General features: G+C 36.4%; 1 protein-coding gene across 1 annotated transcript in view; it reads right to left on the bottom strand.

The window, feature by feature from the left end:
• Positions 1-18,549, bottom strand: part of LOC114053992 (lipoxygenase homology domain-containing protein 1-like) — a 657,625-nt gene that overhangs the window by 106,537 nt on the left and 532,539 nt on the right. The window contains 1 exon segment of the mRNA XM_027877094.1: positions 15,872-16,023. Within this exon segment, the coding sequence (XP_027732895.1) occupies positions 15,872-16,023 (152 nt within the window).

The raw sequence follows: 18,549 nt of genomic DNA, 5'->3' as shown, positions 1-18,549 counted from the left end.
ATATACACACACACACACACACACACACATCCTAAATTCATTTATGAGGAAGCATCTGATGTAGTGGTTAGGGAGCTAGTCTCAGCCAGGAAGACTTAGATTTAAGTTCTACCATTGGTATGTACTGGTTGTAAAACCCAGGATGAACCACTAATATTTTAGTGCCCTATACCATTATCTAAGACTAGTTGAAGAGAAAGTATGAACCTGTACTGGTAGAGGGAGTTTCCACACCTGGGAGTAACCTGTATCAATGAAATTACAGATCCAGTTCTTATTCCTATGACCCTAAATGCATTTATTATATAACTCCATTGTGTGACCCAGCTCACACACCTCCACCTTGTCCATAAGGATATATAATAAGACATTTTTGAATGTCTTGCTAATATCGATATTATTTGCTGATCTACCAATTATGAAGAAAAAAGAGGAAGAAAAGGAAGCCATGCTGGGTCCTAGTGATCACTTCCTTTCCAAATGCACACAAAATAACTATTAAACAATGTGTTCTAGGATTTTGACAAGAATTAGAGTCAGTATTACTGGTATACACTTTGAAGAATCAATCTTCTTTTTTTGAAAACCAGGATTTTGCCTCTAATTAGTTCACAAAACCTTTTCCATTTGTTATAACCTTTTTTATCATGAACTTTTCAAAGAGTACTGATAGCATTTCAGTAATTACATCCTTTGTTTCTTTCAGTACCCTGGTATGTAGTTCATCTGTCCAGATCATAAACTCACAGAAGCGAGCTAAGTACTCTCCCACTATCTTCTCATTTATCTTGAATTTCAACTCTTTTTTACCCATCCTAGATTAGATTGTTCTTTTTGGTTAAGAAAACCAGCAAACTAAAAGGTAATTAGTTTTGCCTTCTCACGGTCATCCCATATCTACATCAAGTAGCATTCCTTTCCACTCTTTGTTCCTCCTCTTTTTTCCAACATAGGTTAATAAGTTATGTTTATTATACGTGGCATTCATTGACAGCTTCAGTTCCTTCTAAGTTTAAGTTCTCTAGGAATGAGGCTTGTAAGACCATAATACTCTTTTGTATTAATCCTTAATTACTTCCCTTTTGTTTCATCTTCTAAACAGATCTTTTATTTATTTTAATTAATATCTTTTGTTTTTATATCACCAACATCTTCCAACATATACCTCCCTTCCCCCTCCCAGAGATCTATTATTCCAAATAATAAAAAAGTAAAATATAGTTCAGCAAAATTAACCCACATAAATACATAGATATATGTATATATGTATGTGTGTATATATATGCATATGTATATATATACATATATATATATCAACCAAGTCTGATATTATATGCAGTGTTCTGTACATACATAGTCCCCTACCTCTGCAAAGAAAAGAGAGTTGTGTCTTGTCATATCTGTTCCTTCAGACCAAGCTTGGCCATTATAATTTTACAGCATTCAATTTCTATTTTGTGTGTGTGTGTGTGTGTGTGTGTGTGTGTGTGTGTGTGTGTTTCCAGTTATGCTGTTATAGGCATTTTATTATATTTCTAGTTTGGCTTAATTCACTTTCCATCAGTTTGTGTAACTCTTCCAATTTTTCTCTGTATTTACCAAATTCACCATTTCTTACAACATAGTAATATTCCATTATCCTCAGGCATAACACCTTCTCTAGTCATTCTTCAGTTGATAGGTAAATACTCAAAAAAAGTTAGTTGATGAATTCTACATGCAGCCCCATTAGTCTTTTTACAGTGTCTATCATTTTCTTGCTCAGAATTATTTCTTCTTGTTTTCAGAATTTATTGTAAAGAGCATCCCATTCCTCTTGGACCAGCTTACTCTAGAATTTTAGGTAGGCTATAGGATTCTAACTTTTTTCTGAAATCTTGTTCCCCCCCTCCCCCACAAATCTAAGGTGCACACCATGCTATGAGTCACTTTCTCTTTTATTGCAATCTCTCAGATGGAATGGTCAATTCCTCCCAAAGTTCCTATCATTCCTAATTTGGCAACCAGTTTCTACTTACTGGTTAGAGTTTCATCCAGAAAACAGTTCTCCCTGTTACTTTTTATGCCTTTTAAAGGATGAAATTTTCATTAAGGAAAGTATATTTATTGACTGCTTTATTTTATTGGAGAGAAGTTCTTCATATGTCCAGGTAGCAGAAATCCACAATCATACTATAATCCTTTATTCCATTTTACTGATCCACTTCATTAACTCCTTATCAATTTCCTCCTTTTAATTTCATAGTCCATCTTATACACCTATTTTGATTTTGTTATTGTTTCTCCTCCCACTAATTCTTACTCAAATATTTTTCACCATATTTTCTCTCTCTAGATCATGCATTTACTCACATTGACCTATCTTCAATGAGTAATAATAGCTAGCAGTTATCTAGCACTCCAAAGATTGCAACTCACTTTACATGTTCTTATTTAATACTCACAATAGCCCAATGAATTAGACTACCTCAAATCCCACATATCTGAGCAGTTCACTTTTCATAGGCATCCCATCTAAATGTTCTCATTCCAGCACAAGAGTCTTCACCAACTTGTATAGGGTGAGTGAATTATTAGCAGACAGGAATTTCAGTATGATAGGGTGGAAAGAGTCATGGCCCTTGGTTCAAAAGACTATGCTCAAAGGACCCAGGTTCAAATCCTACTTCTGCTACATACAACCTTTTTGGTATTAGGTAAATCACCTAGCTTCTCTGGCCCTCAGTTTTCTCCTCCATAAAATGGAGGGTAGGTTGGTGGGTATTTGGATCTGCTGTTTGGTCATCTACATCTAAATCTATGATCCTATGATTTAGCCTACATGAAAGGGATAGGTAAAGGGCAGGGAAGAAGGATCTAGATATACAGCAAGTATGCTATTCTAGAATTGCCTGACTCCCAAAAAGCTTTCTAGGCATAGGTCAATTAATTTTAATATTTATACTATGGGGTGTATAGAGACGACTTACTGTCGTAGATATACAGCCAACTTTGGAGGCAGAAAGACCTGAATTCAAGGTACTCAATGACTGTGTGACACTGGGAAAGTCACTTAACTCCCTAGATAATGCTCTAAGACAATATGTTATAGACAAAAGTGGTGACCTGAATTTGTAAAGGGAATTTCTTCACCTGGAAGTTCTTTACATAAGATTCTCCTTGTGAGAAAGCTAGAGAATATCTTTCCTTCTCTAACCTGGGGAAAAAAAATCTATTCTATTTTTTTCTCCCTGGACCCTAGGCCCTTCTAAAAATGTTTCTCTTAATTTCTGTGGCTATCTCCCATATGATATGACATATTCTTGGATTTAATCTGTTTATTTGACCTGAAGGTACACCCATGTTCCTCACATGCATTTGAGTATTACAGAACAATCAGACAGAGCAACAATGTGCACAGTGGTATAAATACACTTTACCCCCAGTCCCCACAGACACCTCATTGAGAAATAATGGGCACCCTCTCATCAATATACAACTTGGTTCTGACTTGAAAAGGAACAAAAGAGTCAGGAGCTACAGATTTGTGCTATTGAAAAGAACCACAAACTCTAAATCACTCACTTTACTGTATTAGGCCACTGCCAACAGTGGAGATCTAGTGCCAAGCTACCCCTATACCCATGTCTCACACACTAGTGCCAACCATTTTGAAAATGAAAAACTCTCAGAAGGCACCAGTTTGTGCCCATTTCCAGCTCCTGACACTAGTACATAAGAGCTGCAGAGTTAAAATCACTGGCACCCTCTTCATTCATGGAGGCAGATTTGCAGTTAATGAACTTGCTGCCTCTTGAAGGAGTGGGTACCCATATTCTATGATCCCAAACTCTGGGAAATTGAGAGAAGTAGAAAGGCAAAAGTTGATGAAAAAAATCAGCTCTAGGGGAGAAATTAGGTAATCAAAATTATCCACAGGCTGGGTGAAGGTAAAGAGAATAAAGCATAGCCAGACAAACCAGGACTGAGGGAACAAGAAGCTCTTGCACTGATCTGCATACCCCCGCACACACACATATGCTGTGTACATATCTCTACATATAAACACAAATATTAGAAAGGAGATGACTTACAGTAAGCAAGATTCATAGTACAACAGTCTATTCCTGGACCATGGTTCATATTTCAAGCTTATTAACAGTGGCAGAGATATTATAGGGGGATTTATTGACTTAAGGGTTTAGATCTGAGAGGCCATTGGTATATGTAACTCCCTATGGGGAAATTTCCTCTTCCAATACAGAATGTTAACTTCTCTTCAACTTATAAGTACTCTCTTAGCATCAGAGGATTTAGAATTGGAAGGAAGCTTAGAGAGCATTCATCATGTTCATGGGCATGATATTGGTGAGAAGACAGATGCCCATAGAGGTTAAATAACTTCCTCCGGGGCACAGAAATGGTAAGTTGCAGAGCTGAGGCTGGGGCCCAGGTCCATATCCTCCCAGGTGCCAGGATTTGAATATAGGTGGAGTAGTGGATAGAGTTCTGGGCCTGGAGTCAGGAAGACTCATCTTCCTGAGTTCAAATCTGGCCTCAGACACTTGCTAGCTGTGTGACCCTGGGCAAGTCACTTAACCCTGTTTGAGTCAGTTCCTTATCTGTAAAGTGAGCTAGAGAAGGAAATGGCAAACCATTCTACTATCTTTGTTAAGAAAACCCCAAATGGGCCACAAAGAGTCAGACAGGATTGAAGAACAGCAAACATCTGACTTGAATCCAGTGTTCTTTTCATAATACCACATGGCCTATCCCTTGATGTGTTTGGAGATCTCTAAGTAATTTTCAATGACTACAAGAGAAGTAAAAAACCATGGAGGCAATTACAGTATTTGTGTAAGTATGAATTATATGTAAACAAGATTATGAGATTAGCTCGGTCTCATTCTCTAGGTTCTTCTGTTTCACTATGGGACTACTGAAATATGGGACTCCCTGCTTGTAGAGCCCTCTAAAATGAAAAGTTGGTGACACTGTGGGGGAAAGGTAATCTATTGTGTTGTTTAGTATAATTCTTACTCAGTTAAAAATGAACACCAATCTGCCAATACACATCAGGAATTACAGACCTGTTCATAAGATTGCACAGAGAATCAGACTTTCAATATTTTCTGATTCTCATATACATTTTTAAATTTTGAATGAGGATTTAGCAATAACCCAGATGACTTACATCAAAAATATTTTTATCCTAATTGTCTAGATAGTTTGGATGAAAGTAGTTCTTGGCCTGAATTATTCAGATAATTACCTCAATTCTCTACTTCACTGTGTTTTTGTAAGACACAGCCTATGTGTAGGTGGATATATGGGTGTATGTGTGGGTGACATAAAAGAGACCAGATGGATAGAAGAAGCAGATTAAATCTCACTAGTTGCCAACCACTCAACCATCCAGGAAGGACTAAAAGACCAGAAATGGCAAAAAATAGAGGAGAGGGGAAAGACTCATTTAGTTATTTAGTCCAAATTCTCTCTACCCACCCCCGAACGGCTGTCCAGTGTTAAGTTTGCTTCATACAAAGCACACTGGAGGGAAAGGAAAATGGTAGAGAGATTATTTTTAACCACAGTTCAATCTTTGCCATATCTGCTTTGATTTCCCCACATGAGACCTAAAGAAGGAGATGGTGGGGAAAATGATGTAAATAACTTAGTGGTTACTTTTTACAAAAGTCTCATTTTTTGGTTGTATTCTAGACAGTTTAAATAAAAAATATTCTAACTTTCTTGTCAGTCTATATTGACCCTAAACTTTGAAAAACTCTCCCATGAGGATTCTTTCTGCCTTCTTCCCTGCTGTAAAGTTCCTTGAGGCTAATCATTATCACCATTCTTTGTCACCATAATTTATGACATTAAATAATAGTGGACAAAATCACTTACTGTTTTCAATTAATTCTCATCAAATTCAGCATATTATTTATTCTAACCTATTAGCAATATTGCATTTTTGCCTCAGATCATTGTACTTTTTCATCAGAATTTTATTTTTTTTACTCATCATTAAATTGTCCAGTAATATTGTGGTTACTGTTATTAATATTGGGTTTAAAAATAGCATGTTTTAAAGTTACTACCCACTGACACTTCCACTTATAGGAGCCAAGATGAGGGAGTAAGAGGTGAGTCTCTCTTACCCTCCCTTATTAACCCTTGAAAGCCCAGAAAATATCACCCCAGGAAAAACCCTGGAACAGCTGAACCAGAAGAATGATGGGGTGCAGCAGTCCAGTAGCCCAGGTAGCTTGAGGGATTAACTGGAAAGGCCCCTCTTACCCTGGGGGAAAAGAGCAGTATAGAACAGGAGGCATCCCAGCAAGCTACTAGAAAGCCCCACCTCAGCATACCAGGAGGAGATCCTGAAACCCAGGTGGTGGAGCAGGTAAACACCAATATCTGGGCCCCTGAGTCCCTCATTGAAGGCTGAGGAACCAGTGGAAACCAGCTCAGAAAACCACCTGGTGCCTCGGCATTCTGCAGGAACTGGCTTTCCCAATGCCTCAGCAAAACTAAGGGAAGCAGTGCTCCAAGGGGCCCCAGGTGAATAAACATACTACAACATCCATCTGAAAGGAGCTGAAGAAAGCAAAAGGAAGGAAAGGCCTGGGTGAACAGGAAGTCTCCAGGAGTCACGCTACCCAATCCTACCCCTAGAGTTCCAGTATTGCTGATTCCAGCCCAACACCAGGTAAGCTGCCAGAATCCTACAGCCTCCAACTGCCAACATTGGAGGCCCCAGCAAACATAGCCATTGACCAGGCCTTAGGCTCCCAACACAAGAAGCTCGGGTCAGTGCCCTTTGCTCCCCAACCAGGAAATAAGCAAACATCATGAGAAAAAAGAAACACATGATAGATTCTTATTATGGGAAGAGTGAAGATCAAGGCAAAAATTCTGAAGAGGACAACATTATCAACAAACTCACATCTGGAACCTCAAAAGGGAGTATGAACTGGTCTGAAGCCCAAAAAGGCTTCTTAGAAGAGCTCAAGAAGGATTTTAAAAGTCAAATGAGAGAGGTAGAAGAAAAAATGGGAAAAGAAATAAGAGGTATGCAAGAGAGAGTCAATAGCTTGGAAAAGGAAGGACAAAAATTAACTGTAGAGAACAAGTCCTTAAAAAATACAATTGGCCAACTGGAAAAAAAAAAAGTACCCTGAAGAAAACAAGTCCTTAAAAAATACAATTGGTCAAATGGGGAAGGAGGTACAAAATCTAATAGAAGAAAACAATTTGTTAAAAATTAGAATTGGACAGATGGAAGCTAATGACTCTATGAGAGCAAGAATCAGTCAAACAGAAACAGAAAAATGAAAAAATAGATGAAAATGTAAAATACCTCATTGGTAAAATGACTGACCTGGAAAGTCGATCCAAGAGAGGCAATTTAAAAATTATTGGTCTACCTGAAAATCACAATGAAAAAAAGAGCCTGGACAGTTCTTTCAGGAAATTATCAAGAAAAACTGCCCTGAGGTCCTAGATCCAGAGGGTAAAATAGCCATAGAAAGAATCCACCAATCACCTTCTGAAAGAGATCTCAAATTGAAAATGCCAAGGAATATAGTAGCCAAATTCCAAAATTATCAGGTCAAAGAGAAAATACTGCAAACAGCCAGAAAGAAACAATTTAAATATCATGAAACCACAGTCAGGATTACACAGGACCTGGCAGCTTCTACATTAAAAGAGTGTAGGGTGTGGAATATGATATTTCGTAAGGAAAAGGGGCTTGGATTGCAACCAAGGATCAACTACCCAGTGATAATGAGCATGATCTTTCAGGGGAGGAGATGGATATTCAGTGAAATAGGGGACTTCCATACCTCCCTGATAAAAAGACCAGAGCTCAACAGAAAATTTGATCTTCAAATACAAGACTCAAGAGAGATATACAATGGTAAATGGGACAGAAAGAAACTGCATGTTTTTAATAAGGGCAAACTCTTTATATCCCTACAAGGGAAGATGACCCTTGTAACTCTTGAGAACTGTATTGTTATTACACCATGATAAAGGGGTATACATAAAGGGGGTGGGTATAAATTGACTTTGATGTAATGATGAAAAAAGTCTAATCAAGTAGATTAAATGGATCCAAGTAAGTGAATTAATCTGATCTAACTAAGAAAATGTACTGAGAGAAAATGAAAGGAGGGGGCAGACAAGGGTAAATTACATCAGAGGAAAAGGCAAAAAAACCTGTTACAGCAGAGGGAAAGAAGGAAGGGAGATGAGCATTGTTTGAACCTTACTCTCATCAGATTTGGCTCAAGAAGGGAATAACATAATCAATTAGGTATAAAATCTAACAAGCCCTATAGGCAATAGAAGGGAAAAGAGGAAAGAAAAGGGAGAAGGCTAATAGAAGGGAGGTGGGACGGAGGGAGGCAGTGGTCAGAAGCAAAACATTAGTGAGGAGGGAAAAGGAGAAAGAAAAGCATAAATGGGGGGGAAGGATAGAGAGAAAAACACAGATAGTAATCATAATTGTGAATGTGATATATATGAATGTAATGGAATACTAATGTGCTATAAGAAATGATGAACAGGCAGACTTCAGATAAACCTGGAAAGACTTGTATGGTTTGATGCTGAGTAAAGTGAGCAGAACCAGGAGAATGTTGTACACAGTGACAGCCACATTGAGTGATGACTGACTTTGATAGACTTAACCCCTCTCAGCAATACAAGGATCTAAGACATCTCCAAAAGCCTCATGATGAAAAATGCTATCCACATCCAAAGAGTGAACTATGGAGTTTGAATGCAGATTGAAGCATACTATTTGCTATTTTTTTCTTCTGTTGTGTCTTGTTTCCTCTTTCTGGTGGTTCTTCCTATTAGTTCTAATTCTTACTTGCAACATCACTAATGTGAAAATATGTTTAATAGGAACGTGTATATACATACATACATACATATATGTGTGTATATATATATATGTCTATAGCCTATATTAGATTGTGAGCCATCTTGGGGAGGGAAGTAGGGAGGGAGGGGGAGAAAAATTTAAAAGTCGAAAGCTTATGGAAGTTATTGTTGATAATTAAAAATAAATTAATAAAACATTTTGAAAAAAATAACAAAGTTACTACCCAAATTTAAACTGAACTTTCTCAGGTTTGACCAAATTTCTCATTCACATTAATCTTAGAAAGTGAGCAGCTAGGTGGTACAGTGGATAGAGCATCGGCCCTAAAGTCAGGAGGACCTGAGTTCAAATCTGGCCTCAGACCAAACACTTGACACTTACTAGCTGTGTGGCCCTGGGCAAGTCACTTAACCCCAATTGCCTAAAAATAAAAAAAAAAATTAAAAAATTTTAAAAAGCGAGCAAAAAAAAAGCAATTTAGTCAGACCTTCAAGTAGACCTCAGATCCCAATGATTTGAATGTTTCTTCTTACAATGCAGATCACAGCCCATCTACCATAACCCATCCTGTGGACTTCCTGTTCATATCCTCCCATAAGTGTACCATAGGGGTTAGATGCAATATGCAAGAGATTTATGTGACTTTTTCCTGATATCCCAATGATAGCAATGAAGTATTTGAATAGTTGTTGGACAAGTGGTTAGCCCATCTTTTCTTCCTATCATCCATTTCCCTGATGATATCTTTTTATTCCTATTCTTCTAAGTTCCACTTTGGTCACATGTTGCAGCCTCTTCACACTTACATGTCCCTCTCTACTGCCCTCCATTGTATTAAATTTTCATTTAAGAATGTTGTGTTACATGCCTTTCAATCACACAACAACAACCATTGAATACTGATGTTAAAATGATGAGCTTTTTTTTTTTTTTGGAGAAACCTGGGGTCATTAAAGGAGTTTTGCAATTTCCTGAAGTAAGTCCATCCAGCCTATTCCCTCTTCCTGTTCTGTGACCATATAAATAAATACTTGTCTAAACTTAAGAATCGTTATTTGACCTGTTCAACATTTCAATGACCTAGAAAAATCTCTGGTATGGAAACACCCTCTACCAATGCAGGTTGGCACCATCTTTGCAACTTATAATCTTAAAGAGTTTCTTAGAGAACTTCCAGGCTAAGTGACTTGTCCACCAATGTATAGCCAACATGTGTCTTAGGCAGGACTCAATTCCAGGTCTTCCTGGTTCCAAGGCCAGCTCTTTATGTTGCGTTAATTCAATTTCTGAGTGATAAAGTTCCGTGATTTTTGAAATAATTTATAACAATTAGAATGAATTATGTACCTGTGCCAATGACAACATTTCACCTCAACATTTTAGGAGGAGAAAAACTGTTCTGCATCTCACATCTAGTCTAATAGTTCATAGATTTTCATCTGTATGGGAACCTCAAAAGGTATGTAGTCCAACCCCCACATTTCACAAATAAGGAAAGTGAGTTTCTGGGGGAGGAACATAGGGTGGGTAAGCTACTTGCTGAGTGCCATAGAGGCAGCAGACATCAAAGGCAGGATTGAAGCCCAGGTACTCTGACTCTTTTGGCAGCGCTTGATCTGATATGAAAACTGCACTGTTTTAAATGGTTTATAGAAGCAGAAGAAGACTGATAGAAGGCTGAGCTTGGGGTCAGGAAAAGACAGGTTTGATTTCTGCCTTCCACATATATCAGCTATGTATGTAACTCTGGAAAAGTCACTTAACCTCTCATTGTCCCAGGAAACTCTCTAAAATTTTAAATTACACAGAAACTCCTTGTGTTCATAGATAGAAGAAGTTTCCACATTGGGAATTGCCCATACTAATGAAATTACAGTTCTATGCCTTATCATGACCAGAAAAAAGGTTATATTATTCTATTTTAGAGTAAGAAAAAAAAAAGTCAGTGCTTATACACAGTAAGCATCTAATAAGTGTTCTTCACTAATTCATTCAAGTGTTGTACACTTGAATGTTGTACACAAAAACTGAAAAATGAAGGAATTTAAAAATAATTTACAGATCTCTTTTTATAAATCTTACATGAATTCATGTGTGTTTCTCTCACATCTTTTAAGAAAGTATTCTTTTTTTATTCTTGGCCATATTTTATGTCATCTGTTGTCCTATGTGATCCAAGAATAGAGAATTACTGGTCAGCTATAAAAATGTAATCTGACTCAATGCCATCTTTTTGCTCCACTTCCACTCAACTATTACTATAATAATACAATTAAAAGGTTTTCTAAACTGATTTTCACTTCAATTAAAAATAAGTGGACTGGGGATAACAGTTAGGTAGATTTAGAAATCATGATATGACCAGACCTGAATGCATTACTTATTGATGGATCATTGTCAGCCTGGCAGGAAACCTCTAGTGAATTGCCTCAGGGTGCTATTTTTGTCCCCATTTTGTTTAACATTTTTTTAGAATGACTTGAATGACCTACATGTGGCAAACTTATCAAATTGATTGGAGACTTGAAACTGAGGATAGCTAATAAAATGAATCAGGATACCCCCACCCTCCTACCCTCAAAGGAAAAAAACAAACCTCAGTAGGATAGAATGTAAGCTGAAATTAATCAGTTGAAATAATTTAATTGGGAGAAATATAAAGTCATTCCCTTAACTTAAAAATCAAAACACAAACACAATATGGGGCCCTTGCCTTAAAAATCAATAAAACAAATACACCATGGGAAAAATTAGGGCTACAAAGATATTTTGAAAGGAAAAAAGACTTAAACCCTAAATATTTATTAGTCACTGGTGTTCAAAAGAAAAAAGCTAATGCATTAACAGAATTTTAGTGTCTAAAATAAGCAATATTCTGCTCTGGTAAGTCCACATTTGGAATACTGTGTCTACTTCTCAGTACAACATTTCAGGAAATGCACCAAAAAAACAAGATAGACTCTAGAAGAGGGCAACCAGAATGGTAAGGGCAATAAAGATCCAGGTCATACAAGGATTGATCAAATGGTTTTCTAGCTCAAATAATAGAACATTTAGGTGGAGACAGTATTTGTTTTCAAATATTTGAATGGAAAAGAGGAATTACATTTGCCCCAAGGGTAGAATTAAGATCAATTTTATAGAAATTACAAGGAGACAGATTTCAACTAACTATAAGGAGAAATTAGAAATCTTGAAATTAAGTCTAAAAATAGATTGAGCTACTCCTAAAGTAGTGAGTTCCCAGTGAATGGAGGTCTTCAAGGTAAAGGTGAATGCCATATTAACCATGTGATTGATAGATTTCATGATTAGTATAAGAGTTGGACTAAACAACATACAATATCCCTTCAATTCTAGGGTTTTATAGACCAATTTTTCAGTGTTAAAGTATCATAGCCCTGCCTTATGAACCATAACAATCCCAAAATCATAGCACTACATGCTCTGGAGAGGAACTCTAGAAAGCTGTGGCTACAGTACTTTAACACATTTGTCCATGGCCACACATGGGCATTTTGTTAAATGTTACCTGGAACACTTGAATAGTTATTGGCCAACTTATAACCCAAAAGAGCTAAAGTACTAGGAAACAATCGTTATTCCACACATTTCTTCTGTAATAAAATTTTTCTTTTAAAAAAGTGCACAGATAATAGAAGAGATAGCTTTAAAAAAAAGGAACAATAATCAATTGGCAAAAGGCTAAACAAACTGTGGTATATGAATGTAATGGAATATTATTATGTTATAAGAAGTGACAAGCAGGATGTTTTCAGAAAAATCTGGAAAGACTTATATGAACTGATGCAGTGAAATGAGCAGAACCAGGAGAACATTGTACAAAATAATAGCAATATTGTTTGATGAAGAACTGTGAATGATTCAGCTATACTCAGAAATACAAGATCCAAGACAATCCCAAAGGACTAAAGATGAAGCATACTATCCACCTCCAGAGAAAGAACTGATACTATCTGAATACAGACTAAAGCATGGTATTTTTTTCACTTTCCTTCTTTCATTCTTTTTTTTTATTCAAGTCATCTTGTACAAAATGACTAAATGGAAATGTTTTACATGATTATATCATTTTGCAGATGAACAAACTGAAATGCAAGCAGGTTAAGTGACTTGACCAGGTCATAACAGCTAGTGTCAAAGATAAGATTTGAAATTATTCCTTCTTGACTTCAAGCTCCTGTTGTCTACCTACTGTGTCACCTCACTGTCTACAAGTTGAAAAGAAAGAGAAAAAAAAAGAGTTGTGGATTTATGATAGCCCTACACAGGATCACTCAGTATTACATGAAATATCCATCAGCATCTTACCATCCTTTTTTTTTTTGTCCATTCTCTTTCTCAAACACTTCTAGGGTTAGGAAATGGACCCGTTATTTTTTTCAATACAGGTAACTCCTTGATGAGGAAATTTCCTCTACCAATGGTGACAATAAAAGTCCCTAACTCACAGGATTATTGTGAGGATTAAATGAATTAACATGTATAAAACATTTTTCAAATTTTTAAGAACTACATAAACAATGTCATCATCATCATCATCATCATCATCTTATATTGAGTTGAATGTAAAGACATTTTAGTGCAACATGTTCATTTGGTTTAACTTTCCTACAGCTCTATTCTACTGTCTTATTTTAGAAAACTGAGGCAAAACAATTCTGGAAAACATTTTGGAATTGTATGAAATAAAAGGATCCAAAATTTCCTTATACTTTTACCCACAAATCTTGAATTACAGGCATATACCCTCCAGGGAGGGCAAGTACAGGATATTTACCAAAATCTTCATAGAAAAACTTTTTTGTCATGGAGAATAAATGGGATTACCTAGGAAAAACTCCTTATTTGATGACAATTGCTAGGAAAACTAGAAAGCAGACTGGCTCAAATTAGGTTCAGACCAACATATCTTACACCCCATAATATAATAAACCCAAATGGAAAGGTGACCTAAATACTAAGAGTCACACTATAAAAGGATTGCAAAAGAACTAGATCAGGTAACTTTCATAGATTTGGCTGGGGAGAGGAAATTCTTAGTACTGAATAAAGGTAAAATGGAAAATTTAGTTTACAGGAAACTGAAATCCTTTTCTACAAACAAAATTAGAGCAACTAGGATAAGGAGGGAAGTGGTCTAGTGGGAAAATATTTCTATCAAATATCTCTGACAAAGATATCATATGCAATTTAGAAAGTCAATATACTGAAATATAAAAGCTGTTCCCTCAGAAGTAAAAGGTGAAAGGATACAAACAATTCTCAAAGGAAGAATTTTGGAATGCTCCAAATTATCAATAATAAGAAAAATTCATATCAAAAATCCTCTGAGGTTTTACTTCAGAACCAAAAGTTGGCAAAGATGACAAAGGTGTAATTGTCAATGTTGGAGAGTTTGTTGAAAGATTTGCACATTAACACATTATTTGTGAACCTGAAAATTGATCTAACCATTCCAGAATGCATTTGAAATTTCCAAAAGAACATTATTTAAATAGTTAGTCACTTAGTCTCAGAGCTTACACTGTTAAGTATGTGGCCCAAGTTTATCAATGATAAAAAGAAAAATTCTATAAACACCAACATATTTATAGCAAAACTTTTTATAGTAGCAAAGAATTGCAAACAAGGTAGATGTCCATTTATTGGGAAATGACTAAATAAGGTGTGGTACATGAATATAATGAAATATTCCCGTGCTATATGAAATGATAACTACAGAGAAGGATGAAAAGACTTACATGAACTGATACAACATAAAGTCAGTGGAACCAGAAAAAAAAACAGTAACTACAGAAATGTAAATGAAAAGAACAACGACAACAAAGTAATAGAGTTTGGATGCTACAAAATTATGAACCAAACCTGGCCTTAAGGAAGAGATACAAAAAATTCTACTACCTCCTTTCTTTGCAGAGGTGGGAGCTATGGGAACAAGATATTACATAAAATGTTAGACTTGGTTGATATGTTGGTTAGTTATGTGGAACTTTTTTCTCTTTTTTTATTATGTATTATAAGGGACAGTTCTCTAGGAAGGTGAAAGGAGGAGAGATTCATTGGAAAATGAGGCGATATGAAAACAATGTATCAAAAAAACTGTATTTTTAAAGGAAAAAAAGTTGAATAAAACAGGTGCCTCTTAATGGGAGGATGGCTAAGCAAACTAGCACATTAATATAGTGGAGTATTATTGCTCCATAAGAAATGATGAATATAAAGAGTACAGAGAAACTTGGAAAGATATATGAATGACATGAAGTGAAGTAAGCAGAATCTGGAAAACAATATGCCTGATGAATATAACAATGTAACTGGAAAGACAAATAGAATGAAACTACACATTGTGTATTTATAGTGACTTAATTTGAAGGGCTTCAGAGAAGAGAAATGCATTTTCCTACTTTCATTGAAGAGGTATGTGACTTTGAGTATGGAATATTGCACATGCCATCTGACACAGCTGACATGTTAGGTGTTTTTGCTGAACTTTTTAAAAAGTATATTTTTTCACATAGGAAGGTAAGGAGGTGGGGTTATGGCTGGAAATAAATGTAAAATAAAAGGAATTTTTTTAAAAAAAAGAAATCAGAAGAAAAATAAAGCATGTTCATTTTTTATTCAAAAGAGTGGACTCACAAATTATCGTAGGAGTTCATATCATTCATTATTTTTCTAATTGTATCTGAATCAGTGTTAGGCCACCATTTTTTCAATGGCTATTTTTGTTGCACTCAATAGTCACAGTGATGATGATAAAAACCCATAATAATTTTGTCATCATCAATGAACATCTGTTGTTTACCTACTACATATTGGAAGCTGTGCTTTAAAATTAGTCACTTCAATCAATCATTCTTTTTTTTGTTTAAATAAAGGCATTTTTGAAAAGGCAAGCAGGTTTCCAATGGTACATACACAAATGTGTACATACAAACAGACAGTTGTTTCCTTTAGCTCATACTATACCTGGCCTCTTTCAAAACTGGAATTTAACCCTGAATGCCTGAGTTTTCTTTGACAAGAGTCTCCATTTTCCCCAAATATTGTGATAAAAATATCCACATCAGTTCCTGATGCCGGCTGTATCCCTGTGTGGATACTAACTAAGTAAAGCACATCTGTAAACAAAACAAAGAAAGAAGGAAATTTTAACAAAAAAGCACATCCAGGGATCAATAATATATATACTCAGTACAGGTGAGTTGGTCTAATTGAATTAGCAATATAGCATGTGGGAAAGATAGGAGGCAGCATGTCTCTGGTGAGCCAAATACCCATTCTTCTACCCTTGGCTTTCATCTCCCCTTTCAACCCTGGTGAAGATAGTTATAAGTCTTAAGAATAGCCATGTTCCCCAGGCCACCAGATCTATTTCCAACCTCATCACTAAAATGAGATGTTACAGAGAAGGGACCTTCCTCATTACCACCAGTGACATTTGCCTTTCAACTGCCACCAATGGGTTGGATAAGCACAAGAGTCCTGGGGGTGGCAGCACTGCCCAGACCACCAGTTTTGCTTCTAGCCCAGCCATCATAGCTATCATCAGGAGAAAAAATTTCTAGTTGGCCATCACCACCAATTGCCAACCAACTGCCACTCAAAGGGTAGTCAAGGCAGCCTAGCTGAAGCAGTAGAGCTCCCTGAGAGGGACTCAGAAGGGAGCATGTGCCAGGTGAGTTGAATCACCTCCATCACCTCCTTGAATACCATCTCCCCTCAGATCTTGGTGGAAAAAGGTAAGGACCCTGAACCCAAGAGACTTTGGAATAGCAATATTTCCAACCTAATACCCTCAGTCATCCTGGAAAGGAACCCTGAGAAAATGGAGCCTGGCAACAGCTCCTGCAGGTGCCACAACCACATCTATTAAAACAATTGGTGGTGATGGCCAACTATCAGTTAGGAATCAAAGTTCTTATTATTATCAAAATATTTGATAATGTCAAATGGTTAAGCATCAAAAATGGATATGCTTTTCTCAGTGGAAATGATCATTCAAGAAGACATTCAAGCATTACCATTTGTTTTGCCACTGTGCTCTAAGGCCATGGGACCTTTCCATCTGACTTGCAGTTGAAACCTTCCATATGCATTGTTTCCCTCTTAAGAATGTGAGCTGCTTGATAGCAGGGATTGTCTTACTTTTCTATTTGTATCACCAGTGCTTAGTATGGTGTTTTTTAGAAAAAAAGTGCTAAATAAATGCTTTATTCATCAGTTCAATGTTTAATATAAATGACTGTGTTAGAAATAACAACTGTAGGCCTTGGCTAGTGTGGTGTAGATTGAAAAGTACTAGATTTGGAATCTGAAGAAATATGTTTGAATGGTGGTTCTACTATTTAAGTAGTGCTACCTCCATGACCTTGGACAAGTCACCATTTCTCTGGTCTCTGGGTCTCATTTTCCCTAACTGTAAAGTGAAAGAGTTGAACTAGATTTACTGAGTATCAGCTATGTTTATGGTGTTGTGACTGAAGTTAAAATAAACAGTCTCTATAATTTTCTCAAGGTTAAGATCTAACATCTTTTACTCAAATATGATGTAAGGTGCTATCATGTCTTCCTTCTTTGAGGAATGCCCAAAGGAATAGCAGAATGAAACACCAAACCTCAGAGTTCTTTGGTGAGGAGTTCTCATTTTCAGATGTTACCCAAATTCCACATTTTATATCCATTCTCATACTCTAATTTCCATTCAGAGGAGGAAAATAAAGCTATTATCTAAGTAAGTTCTCTTCATATTAATTATAGCTTTTAAATTGAGTTAATGTTTCCTCATCTGCTCTGGAATTTTATGAACAAGGAGAGAAAGAACCACAATGGGAGATTCCTATGTCTGTTCCAAATCAGTAGCACTGGGTATTAGGCTCTCAGTGAGATAATTGCTGCCACTACCAATTAATGTGGTCTAGGGAAGTGGCTCAACTCTTCCCTTCAATATACATTAGCATTTCCCACTGATAGCAATAATTATCATCTACCATGATGTCTAGATGACAGCATATTGTTAGGTAGTACATGCTCCTTTAGGCAGCATGACAAAAATATTTTAGCAAGGGCAGTGTTAACTGTAGAAAAAAAAAGAGTTATGAAACCTTTCACCAACTTCACCAACCTTCTGGGTCTGGGACAAAAAAGATGCTAAGTGTCTTTGCCCAACCATTTCCACATGCCTTGGTGATAAAGATTGCCATATATGTGTGTATCTGTATATATGTATGTATGTATATATATATGTATGTGTATATGTATGTATATACATATATATGTACATATATGTAACTAAAGAATTAATCAGAATTGGCATAAAAACCAACTTCTCATTTTTTACAACACATCCAGAGAGAGAGAGAAATATAAATTGAAGATTTTGAGGTGCAGCTAGGTAAACAAGTGGATAGGCTGCTGGACCAGGAGTCAGGAAGACTTGAGTTCAAATTTGACCTCAGACACTTCCTAGATATGTAATCCTGGGCAAGTCACTTAACCTCTACCTGCCTCAGCTTCATCATCTGTAAGACAGAAATAATAATTGCACCTACATCCCAGGTTTGTTGTAAGGATCAAATGAAATATTTGTGAAGTACTTTGCAAATCTTAAAGTGCTATATGAATACTGGCTATTATATGCATCAACA

Source organism: Vombatus ursinus, unplaced genomic scaffold, assembly GCF_900497805.2.
Source record: "Vombatus ursinus unplaced genomic scaffold, bare-nosed wombat genome assembly UNPS02014812.1, whole genome shotgun sequence".
Taxonomy (NCBI): domain Eukaryota; kingdom Metazoa; phylum Chordata; class Mammalia; order Diprotodontia; family Vombatidae; genus Vombatus; species Vombatus ursinus.
This window is presented reverse-complemented; position numbering and strand designations above follow the sequence as displayed.